The sequence below is a fragment of the Syngnathus typhle genome, linkage group LG4 (assembly GCF_033458585.1).
Source record: "Syngnathus typhle isolate RoL2023-S1 ecotype Sweden linkage group LG4, RoL_Styp_1.0, whole genome shotgun sequence".
Classification (NCBI taxonomy): Eukaryota; Metazoa; Chordata; class Actinopteri; order Syngnathiformes; family Syngnathidae; genus Syngnathus; species Syngnathus typhle.
The window spans coordinates 8,408,702-8,421,005 of record NC_083741.1 but is presented as its reverse complement, the minus strand read 5'-3'; the positions used below and the strand labels follow the sequence as shown (position 1 = coordinate 8,421,005).

Genomic DNA, 12,304 nt, shown 5'->3' with positions numbered 1-12,304 from the left:
TACGCCGGCGCTGTAACGTTCTGGTCCTACCGTAGGCAGATGGAAGAATAGATGCTCGCTCCCCCTTGGCCTTGCCCAAATACCTGCACTACATGAAGTGTACAGAGTTGACACATCACTACTGATCCCCAGCTGTACCGGTCAAAGTCCCGTTGCCCTTTCCTGCAGTACATCACAACAAAACCAGAGAAGTTTGACATTAAGTTTTGGGTGGCTCGTTATTTGAAATCCAAATACGTATATTTGCGTATTTGTGGGGAGACTGTCTGACCATGTGGTGATGAAGCTGATGTGTTATGAATGTGAATGCGCTATGAAATCAACTTACATTTGAAATAATTAGATGTCAGATCAACCATCAGTGCAAGGACAATCAATTTTGACTGTGACAGATATGTAGAAGGGAAAAATTCAGCTGTACTGACTATGTTCTGCACATCCAGACGCTGAGTGAGTGCTGAAATGCAGGTCACACAAGGACATCTCGCTTTCTAAGTGCTAATTGTAAATATGTTTGAAATCTGTTTTATGACTTGTATATATTTTTTTCTGTATTATGTTTTAAACCGCAAATAAAAGCATTGTGAACAAATTATGCCCAACTGTAGTGCACCAGCAATGAATCAATTTAAGTCAAAGCGTCTGTTATACTTAAGCTGCGATTGGCTGGCAACCAGTTCAGTGTGTGCCCCACCTAGTGCCCGATGACTGCTGGGATAGGCTTCAGCTTACTCTTGGGGACAAGCAGTATGGTTAATGGATGGATGGATGGATGGATGGATGGATGGATGGATGGATGGATGGATGGATGGATGGATGGATGGATGGATGTTACCCTTAAGGATAATAAGCCAAATGTGTTCCGGTTGGAATGAGCTTTTCTGGGTTCCCAAAAGGGCAATAAGGCAAAATTACTTGAAATGGGCATGCTAGTGTTAAAATGTCAATATATATGTCATAGCAAATATTAAATCTAATGGTGCCTACGGGTTTTGCAAAGTGCTGTATGTACAGTATGTATGTAACGTAATTTTTGGACTATAAGTCGCGTTTTTTTCTTCATAGTTTGGGTGGGGGGGGTCGACTTATACTCAGGAGCGACTTATATATACCGTTTTTTTCCGTGTATAGTGCGCCCCCATGTATAATACGCACCCTAAAAATGGCATGCTGATGCTGGAAAAAAGCTTGTACCCATGTATAATACGCACCCAATTTTTATGAATGTTTTTACATTTTTTTTTATTTTTTTTTAAGTCCCAATGATTGTCACACACGCAGGGAGACAATGGGTCCCATTTTTATAGTCTTTGGTATGGTCTTAACTAGGCTGGATGTAATTTTTTTTGTTGGCGTTGATTTCTCCGACTGCCCGTAAACGCACCACCGCGCTCCGTGCGCGCACGGGAAAGAGGCGGCTCTGTATGGGAGAGACGGTGAAGAGGAATAAAAACACCCTTGGAAACCAAAACTTGCCCCTCGTCGTGACTCGGAGCCGCAACAAATGTTTCGGATTTGTGTAGGGTACATTGTGACAGACAGCAAACGAGCAGGTGATCGAGCAAGCGTCTGATACGAGAGCATTGCGGTCGCATGGAGCGTGTTTGAAGTGAACAGCAGAGACGAAAGGAACAAGGCAAAGTGTCGAAAAATTTTGTACCCATGTATAATGCGCACCCCAGATTTTAGGACAATAAATTAGTTAAATTTTGCGCACTATACACGGAAAAAAACGGTATATGTTTTTTTTTCACAAATTTTTACTTGGTCATCAACACATTTCTTACTTACAAGTATAGTTGACCACTTCACATGTTATTTTTAGTATAGTTGATCACTTCACATGCTTTGATATCTTTATCTTGAACATATTCAAAACCTGAAAAATAGAGAGAAAAAATCAAATAAAGTAATTAACACTTTAAAGCGCCATATCCTCTGGACATGTCCTCTGTCACCAGGATGACATAAAGGACGAAAAATTTCATCGATGGATTTAATGATTTGGAGTAACACAAATGGTTTGATAATATTGTTGTTTATGTGATAGTTATTTAAAATATAGTTTATATATCATTGTATGGGCCTGTGGAATAATTTGAACTGCGGCGCGGCACACGGCATTGTTGACAAAGGACGATTGATGGATTTAATGAATTGGAGTGACACAGATGTTTTTATAAACGTGTGATTTATGTAATAGTTTTTTTAAATAACTGAATGTTACGTCAGGCCCATTCTCAGCTCCTCGTTTGTGTTTGTCACGTTAGCATACCGTATCGTTTAGCCTGTTGTTGCTCGTTCATGTCTGTTCTTGGTGTTGGATTTTATCGAATAAATTGCCCCCCAAAATGCGACTTGTACTCCGGAGCGACTTATATATGTTTTTTTTCACCTTTTTGGGTATTTTGTGGCTGGTGCAATTTATACTCCGGTGCGACTTATAGTCCGAAAATTACGGTACCATATCAGTGGTTCTTAACCTGGTTTCGATCGAACCCTAGGGGTTCGGTGAGTCGGTCTCAGGGGTTCGACAGAGACTCCACTGAGGAGGTCCGAACAAACCTGATTTATTGTGTAAATTCTGATTTGCCAGTATGTAATTTGTTGTGAGTTCATGCATTGTGTTGGTTTTGTTCGTTGAACAACGTGATATTCATGTACGGCTCATTTTGTACACTGGTAAAAACATCTATGTCTCGAATTGAAAAAATAATAATTCACTAACGAGGGGTTCGGTGAATGTGCATATGAAACTGGTGGGGTTTGGTACCTCCAACAAGGTAAAGAACCACTGTACTATATGGTACGATACAATATTGACTCTTTCCTGTGCTGGGAAAAGATAACACCATGTGTTGACTCTCCACCCACTCATCTCATTGTGCTGGACCTCAGGGGAGAATTTGATCTGTTCAACAGGAAGTCCTCCGTTGGCAGACAGCTGGCATGTCTAAAAAGTACATCAGTAAAATCTAATAGCATACAGGAACCAACAGAGGACATTTATGCTGTATGCATAAATGTCTGACTGCTGAGTGTTTTAGGTAAAACATATTGGATTAATCAGTCCTCGATGTGTTAACAAAATGTAAAATACATACGTACATTTAAGAAAATCAATAGCACTGGATACTACCGTACACATTTCCCCAGTTACAATTTTTTTAACAAGCACATTTGGAAAGAGAGGGACAAATGGAAAGTTTAGTCACAGTATGAGAAGGCATTAAAAACTATATGATATGAACATTGTAAAATGTGCATTGCCAAATTAAGCACTCTATTTCACTATTGCAAATTTATTAATCTTTTGGATTTATATTTTTCCCTTTTAACAGCTGTTTAGATGAGAGATGAGCTGAATGACTCGTGAATTACAGTCCCACCATTTGGGTAGGAAATTCTATTTTTCATGTCCTTGTTTCTGTATTTGCTCCACTGAAGCCCTGAATGTCCTTTGCAGGAGAGCAAGTTGAATTGTTTGAAAGCAGAATTTTCCAAATCATTAGCCTGTCGATCTCTGGCAATGCCTAGCAGTTGTCACATGAACAAAATTGTACGTCTTTTACGGCACAAAGCTCAGAAACAGTAATACCACAGGAGCATCGTAAATTGCATTTATTTGTTTTGCGTATTAATACGGTGGATATTGTTCTAGATGTGAGGGAGCATGACATTGATTCCAGAGTATTTGAAGAGTAGATATGTCCACCATGTACATGTATTAAACTAATTTATAACTCAACAGGCCCGAAGCATGTTTGAATACCAATTTAAAAAACGTGATCGAACCTTCATCTAGATCAGTGGTGGGCAAACTACGGCCCGCGGGCCACATCCGGCCCACGGGACCGTTTAATCCGGCCCGCCAACCCTGAACAAATTGTATTAAACGTTTTTTTTTTGGTCATTTTGCCTGCAATGACTGCGTTTTCCCAGTAGATGGCGAAGCGCTCGCCTGCGCATTTACTACCGGAAGCCGTGTCAGAAAGCTCGGTGCACACTCACAAGTGCGTGTACGTACTCCGTAGTACGGACTTGGCGCACTCTCGCTCTATTCGTATCAGTCCCGAATTTAGAGCGTGGGTTTTGACGACAGCATTCTTATAATTCGCGCGCTGAGCTTTCAGATGCAGTTTTGCGCTAAAGCCACCCACAAACCTTCCCCTGGAATCCTTCCATTAAAATGAGTGGCCCGAAAAAAAGAAGTGAGTGCCGAATGTTAAAAAAGAGTGGACAATTTGGCTCGACGTACGCGACGTGACGTTCAGCCACATCAACATCAACCCGTCACAGATCAAGGTAAACGGACCAACACCTCGGATCTCGCCTAAGAATTGCCACAACAAATTTTACTCCAGACTATGACGCACTAGCAAAAAAGGGAGACCAACAACACTGTTCCCACTGAAAATGAACGGGAGGCTCTCAAGTTTATTGTAAAAAAATGCATTTTGAATATGATTTGTACACATAGCAGGGATTGAAACTAGCGACCATTCTCATTTTCAAACAATGCTGGATGCTCAAGGACATTGATGCACCACCTATTTGCGACTAATCTTAACCTGTAAAGTTCTTAAGGCTTACTTTAAGGAGGTGTTTCCCGTTTCCTCACCTCTGTTACCAGGTGTTTGCGAGTTAAAACTCTGCTCTGATTTTCAGATACCCCTCACCGTGTTGCTGTTTTGATTACTTTATTTGGATGTATGCTTTCACCGATTCTTCAAGATGATATATTTGGTCAGAATGTTTGCCGTTTGATGTGATCTCATAAGATAAACATCTTTCATTAATCCAGTGCTTCTCAATTATTTTCTGTTACGCCCCCCCCCCCTAGCAAGAAGAAAACTATTCGCGCCCCCCCCTCCCCACCGTGACTATCCTAACTTGTCTTGTAAGTCGTAAAATGTTGCACTGTCGCAAACGTCACAGAAGTAACAATGAGAGCGCCACTGCTCCCTGCTGGGAAGATGCGCAATTACACTTTATTCTAGTACTGCAAAAAAAAAGCCTGTTCCCCAGGGTCACACGCGCCCCCCCAGGTATAGCACGGCGCCCCCCAAGGGGGGCGCCCCACTATTTGAGAAGCACTGCATTAATCTGACCTGCAGGCACTGAAGTGATGGAGATTGTTCTTCATAATAACAGTGTCGTATTTTATGAGAATCACTGATAGCAGTTTTTTAGTGAATTATTTTTTTAATGCTGTTAATAAATGCATTTGTTTTCAAAAAAAATTGTTTGGAATATCCATGCTTTACTACCTACTAAAGGCCAAGATCTTTTATGCAATGACCTTTACAGGTCGCTTATATGACTTCACACAACGCCTACGTCCATCTGCTCCTTGTCCGGCCCGCCGGTCCAAATTTAGAACCCAGTTCGGCCCGCGAGTCAAAAAGTTTGCCCACCCCTGATCTAGATAGCCAAAAATTGGATGATGTATAATGTCATCTAGTGGCTGTAAAGGAGAATGCATTCCCTTTTTTCCTTTGCGAGTGATTAAAAAAAAATCAATTTATCAATCAGTCAAAATAGTCCGATACAGATAGAGGTTTAAATCATTATAATGTTGCCCTGAATTTGCTTATGAAATATGCCGAAAAATCTACTAGGCACACTCGATCTATAACCACAGTTTCCACTCAAGCCCCGGGAGAGAGATTTGGTTTGGGTTTTGAGAATGATTAAGATTCAAAAGTACTTCTGCTGAGTACTACCGTGTAGAGGAGTACCACGTTCAAGCTGATAAATAATGCCAATTAACATCAGAATAGTACTTTTATCTTCTGACCATTTGTTGGCCAGAGGGAATCTGCATCTTTCCAGTTGAAACTTGCAAGATGTCACTGGCTCGTCGGGATTTGCAGCATAATTAGTTTTTCTATTAATTAAGCGTAATGTACATAAAAGAGTTGAAGCAGTTGATTACAGTGGGCTTGTGTTGTGCTCCTACTGGGTTGAGCAGTACATTTTTAAGTATACGTATTTCAAATATTTCTGTCGACTTACACACAATTACTCAACTGCATTTTCCAAATAAAATGTATATTTTTACTCCGATCCTCTTTGCTCCTCTGTCAAACACTACACTAAGGCAGTTGTCAAGGTATAATTACTGTGAATATTTGAAAATTTGAAAAATACATCCAGGCCTGAAACAAAACGCTTCAATGGAAAAAAAACAACAACATATAGTACATGTAGGACCAATGTCTCTTTTGCTAGTCACACAGCACAAGCCCCTTGACACTTGATGTGATACTGGCCGAGGTAGTTCCTGAGCTGAGAGGGCAGTGGAAGGTTCTTTATCCCCTGGTAGGTGGTGCAGCTGCAGATCACAGCCCTGCACAAGTGCTGCAGGGAGAAGGGAAATGTTCTGGGTAGTGGCTGGGAAAGGAGGGGTTCAAAGAAGAGACAGGTGGCCGGGTCACTGTAGTGTCTCAGCAACCCCGTCACACTGCTATCCCGGTACATGCACGGGTCGCGTACATCAAAACTGAAGCGCTTGCCGTTCTCCTCAATGCGTGCGTGCAGGGACCGGCTGTACCGTCGAAAGCTGACGGAGAAAAGGAATTCATCCTGAGCGGAATCTCTGAGAAGGAAGGTTCCTTCCGGCTGGCCTTCCAGGAGTTCCTCCGCCTCAAAACGGTTCAGAACCCCCCAATAGCAGGAGCTGTTGTTTATCTGCAGGAGATCAGGGACCAGTATGTGGCCGTTGCTGTCCTCTATTTGCTCGTGTGGACAAATAGTGTCCCAGTCCTCTTGAATGAGGCTTCTAGGATCAGGGGAGCAGCAGATCTCCTCCCAGGAGATGTGTGGGGGGGATGGGGGATGTGGTGGGGAGTTGTTAGCTTTCAGGTTAGCCTCCAGGTCCATGTGGACACCTGAGTGGGTGGCATGGTTTTGAAAAAGGTCCCAACTGTGAGCCAGTTCAGATTTGGGGGAGAAGGGGCACTTGTCTTGCATGAGCTCTGATACGTGAATCTTGCGTTTGGACCAGAATAACACAGAGAATGGACGTGAGGCTCCCGCTAGATGGTGGTGATGATGGTGGGGATTATGCGAGCGCAAGGGTAAACACTGTCCCACAGCATCCTGGAACTTCTGCCGCAGAGAGCGCCTGGACATTGCCTTTCGGCACACAGCATCGATGTCTTCCCCAAGACTGCTGCAGCTACACTTTCTCTCTCTTCGCCTCCTCGGACAGGAAGTGGACCGTACCCCAAGTTCCTCTGACCCCTCCGCCTCAAACCCTCCAGGACTGGAACCCTTGCGAGAGTTCCTCGACCGCTTCTTTCCTCGCCAAATGTAACTATCGGCACTCCAACTGCGAAGGCCAGATTTGGGACGAGTGTCCGAGCATCGGGGCTTCTTCTCAGACATGGCTGCTCCCTCTTCTCTCGCTGTCATATAATTGAAATTAGAAAACACATTTCGGAAAAATGAATGATCATTTAAGTGTCAACAATTCATTTTCTATTCAATTCGTTTTCCTGTACTGTACAATTAAATTGCTTACGCAACCGAACTGCACTTTTGTTACAAAATCCCATTATTCGTCCAAACTTAAACTTTATCAGCTCATTACTATTTCACCCTGACTTAAAAATAGCAATCGTACTGCCATGATATCGACATGCATTCATACAAGTTAACACATCCATTCATTTATCAAGGATGAGCTGGAGCCTAATGACTTGGTTGCCAGTCAATCACAGGGCGGCTAATTAAAAAACGACAGAGTTTCCACAATAACAAAAGAATACTAAGTGTGCCTGCTAAATGGACAATATAACAACTTACAGCATTTTAGAAAACTACAGTTGGTGACTTCTGCTTGTGACCCTAAATCTGGAAGAGGCTAGTCTCTAAAGGATAGCAATCTTGCTTGGAAGATCATTAACTGATAAAGTACAGCACAAATATAGCAATGCATAAGCTTATCACTCTCTTAATAATTCAAACTCTTTAAAAGGTTTTTAATGAACTTTTTAAAATCACTCCTCTGGGTGTCAGAATTCACTTCCTATCTGGTGCCCTGTGATCAAATCAAATCAACAAATGCTGATAAAAACATCATCTCTTATTACACAATGTAATATAGCACTTGCTTCTAATACTTTTTGTTCATTGCTAAAAGCTTCATAAGAAGAACCACTGTGATTTATTTGGTTAGCAATATCTCTGATCAGGCCGTAAGCACCAGTTAAAGTCTCCAAAAGATCAACATACCTTAGAAACAGTGTCACAAATCCAGCTCTTCACCCATGCTAGTTGTCTACACATTAACGGACATGTGTGACCAGCTTGCAACCTCACCCCTTCTGACAGATGGCAGATTGTTGTACATCCTATAACATCACTGTGTCAAATCCCACTGGGGGCAGCAGTTTCCTCCGCTCCATTGTGATGTCTGAAGTGAAGAGGTGGAGCGGTGTCAAGCTGGAGGAGAGATGGGCGGAGTGTTAGGAGAAGGTGAGATAATGACCTCAGGTTGATACTAGTTGTCTTCTATTTCTCTTTCTTTCTTTTTTCAATTACTCACAAAGAGCAGATGCTGATGGGATACATCTATCTGATTTGTAAAGTAAATGTATATATATATATATATACACACACACATATACTATATATATATATATACACACACACATATACTATATATATATATATATATATAGTACATATATATATATATATATATATACACAATAAAAATTACATATATATATATATAATTTCTATTATTTATATTATTATTACTATATACATTCCAATTTTTTATATTTAATTTTATATATATACGTATATATATATATTTTTTTTTTGTGGTCATGATGGTAGTTGAACTTAATGCCCCAGAGCAGACAGGGCTAGTCTATCTGCAGGAGAGTCCCAACTGTAGGTTATTAATCAGATTTACCAGCAGCCTGTTTGGACTTATTACCTGCTTAGAAGTTCAATTAATTATTTAGTTGGATAGAGGAAACAAAATAGCTTCTAACAGGCTTCACTTAGTGACTGAATTATCATTTGGGTTCTCATTTAAAATGCCAAGCAAGTGCTACTGACAGAACACGTGTCATTCATGGTGAACCATCTACAAACACGGAATGACTTTCGGGTGAATATAATTCATGGAACAAATCTGTAAGACACAAAATATCACTGCTCTTGGTTTTGTGTGTATGTGCGCGCGTAAAAGAAACCCATCAATAAATCTATACAAAGTCTGATATATCTGATTATGTCGTGACACTCAACTTCCTCTTAACTGAATATTTAATGTGCTTTGCATTATCACAGTGGCCACAGATGACAACTGTATTTGTTCTTGCAATCAACCTAATCAATTCCATACAGAATCTATGATACCTTCAGGAACTAGAATTACATCCGGTCAGTCAATACAGGTCAAGTGTGACTTGTTCCCTAAACATATCATCCCATTATTAGCACGCTTTGTGCTGCCAGTCACAGAATACAATTCCATCTTGCACAAAACTGCAACCTACAGTCCACAGATTGGAAATAGACTCTCCTCCTCACAATGTAGTCTCAGTCAGTGTCCAAAGATCATAGTGTAAAGTTCAGTCCAGTTGAAGAACCAGTTAGTGATATCGTTCGGCCCATTAACCTGCTGCAGCCAGGACTCGACCGGGGGGGTCATATTGATCCACATTACAGAGGCATCGATCTCATGTGCAGCATGGATGATATTATCTTTCATGAATAATAGATGCAAATCCGACTGAATGGAGACTACTCTTCTTTTTTTTTTTTTTACATGAACTCTATTTCAGATTACATTGATAATGGGCTTGTAGGGGGTGTATCTACAAAATACATTATGGCAGATAGTTTTCATTTTGTATCTCAAGTCAATTGTTTTCTAATCTCAACTCATATTTGGTTTGTCATTTACAGGACATTTGTCAGGCATTTTTGGAAGACAGGTTACATGAATTCCGTTTGATTTGGCCAGTCGGCCAGAATCCTTGTTATGTAATAGCATATGTTGTATTATATACCATTTTAAACAAACTTCCCAGTAGGGTCATTCAAAATAATTTTTAACAAATGATCATGCATTTGCAGGTTCTGAGTGATACTTTAGTTTAACCGTAAATGAAAAAAAAAATACTATGTTAATATCCCTTCATGTCGCTTGACAACATCTGGATTTAGTTAATGATGTTTGGTGATTTCATCCCTTCAAATCCAGTCAAGCAGTGACTCTCCCTTTAGTTTCTTTTCTGTTAACTGAGGTCACCAGGTTTATAATTTCTGTTGTAACAGTACTATATCACTAATACAGTAGTTGTTGTCACTACTATACTCAAATTTATGTTCAATTTGTTACTGTTACAAAGTGTGCTTGAGAGAGAGAGAGAGAGAGAGAGAGAGAGAGAGACAGACAGACAGACAGACAGAGAGAGAGAGAGAGAGAGAGAGAGAGAGAGAGAGAGAGAGAGAGAGAGAGAGAGAGAGAGAGAGAGAGAGAGAGAGAGAGAGAGAGAGAGACAGAGACAGAGACAGAAGAGACAGAGACAGAGACAGAGACAGAGACGAGAGAGACAGAGCAGAGAGAGAGAAGAGAGGAGAGAGAGAGAGAGAGAGAGAGAGAGTGAGAGAGAGAGAGAGAGAGAGAGAGAGAGAGAGAGAGAGAGAGAGAGAGAGAGAGAGAGAGAGAGAGAGAGAGAGAGAGAGAGAGAGAGAGAGAGAGAGAGAGAGAGAGAGAGAGAGAGAGAGAGAGAGAGAGAGAGAGAGATGAGAGAGAGAGAGAGAGAGAGGAGAGAGAGAGAGAGAGAGAGAGAGAGAGAGAGAGATGAGAGAGAAGAGAGAGAGAGAGAGAGAGAGGTAGAGAGAGAGAGAGAGAGAGAGAGAGAGAGAGAAGAGAGAGAGAGAGAGAGAGAGAGAGAGAGAGAGAAGAGAGAGAGAGAGAGAGAGAGATGCAGAATTCTAATGTGAATTGTGTGGATGGTAAATTGAATCAGTACAGAGTCTGGCTCCACGGATCTCATTTATTTCCATTGATCTTTATCCGAAGACTCCACTGACAAAACAGGCAGTGCTGCACCTCTCACTGTACAGCAACGGGGGTCACATTACATGCACCAAGAGAAGTATTCCACCTTTATTCATCAATGTAGAAACCTGAGACGTGTGTCATAGTGTAAACTCATTGTAGTCTCTTCATAAAAATGTCTTGCTTTGTCGAGCATCATGGCGTCAATTATGATTATGGTTTGTTTTTTGGTTCCATCATAATAGTTGCTCATCCTATGTGGGTTCTGTTTGGTTTCAATTTAATTATACTTTAAGGCTGACTGTGGTCCAAATGTGATTGTTCGTTAATTTATCACACATCTCAATTTGATCACTGCTTGATATCGTTCAATCTGGTAAACCAGCTCGGTGGCTTAGTGGTAGAGTGTCCGCCCCGGGACTGGAAGGTTGTGGGTTCAAACCCCGGCTGGGTCACACCAAACACTATAAAAAAAAAAATGGGACCCATTGCCTCCCTGCATGGCACTCAGCATTAATGGTTGGAATTGGGGGGTTAGATCCCCAAATGATTCCCGAGCGCAGCATCGCTGCTGCTCACTGCTCCCCTCTCCCCCCAGGGGATGGATTAAAATCACATGGGGATGGTGTTAAAAACAGAGGGCAAATTTCACCACACCCAGATGTGTGTGTGACGATCATTGGGACTAACTTTAACTTTAAACAAAATACTCATATTAAAGTCAAGAACAAATCAACAGTGGAATGAGTAAGTATGGTTGCTGAGGAAATAAAAAAACATTTTTAGTTTTTAACGTATTGTTAGGTTCAAGAAGGCATGGAGAGAGAGAGAGAGAGAGAGAGAGAGAGAGAGAGAGAGAGAGAGAGAGAGAGAGAGAGAGAGAGAGAGAGAGAGAGGAGAGAGAGAGAGAGAGAGAGAGGAGAGAGAGAGAGAGAGAGAGAAGAGAGAGAGAGAGAGAGAGAGAGAGAGAGAGAGAGAGAGAGAGAGGTGGGGGTGAGAGTGGACAGGATGAGGGTGAAACCCCTGGCCTCTGGTCAAATCATAGCAGGGAGTATTTTACGATGTTGTGTAAACAGTACAACTTTGATTGCGTCCTCTGCTAGTCAATCAGTTGAAAAGATCTTAGCACTTTGTTCTACTACTTTTGTTAAGACAGGACAAGCTAGGTAAATTATTACAGGTTACATTCCAACATAATCAGAGGATCAAACTAATCTATCAAGCCTAACAATCTTCCTTTTAAACATTTAACATTATAATTGTATT

The 12,304-nt window shown here is 41.3% G+C and overlaps 1 protein-coding gene across 1 annotated transcript; it reads right to left on the bottom strand.

Moving 5' to 3' along the window:
* Positions 1 to 5,513: 5,513 nt before the first annotated feature.
* On the bottom strand, positions 5,514 to 8,446 carry socs4 (suppressor of cytokine signaling 4). The gene is made up of 2 exons (XM_061276814.1): positions 8,242 to 8,446; positions 5,514 to 7,412 (listed from the first exon to the last, which is right to left on the bottom strand). The coding sequence occupies exon 2, from the start codon at positions 7,390 to 7,392 to the stop codon at positions 6,235 to 6,237; it is 1,158 nt and encodes a 385-aa protein (XP_061132798.1). The 5' UTR covers positions 7,393 to 7,412; positions 8,242 to 8,446; the 3' UTR covers positions 5,514 to 6,234.
* Positions 8,447 to 12,304: the final 3,858 nt, after the last annotated feature.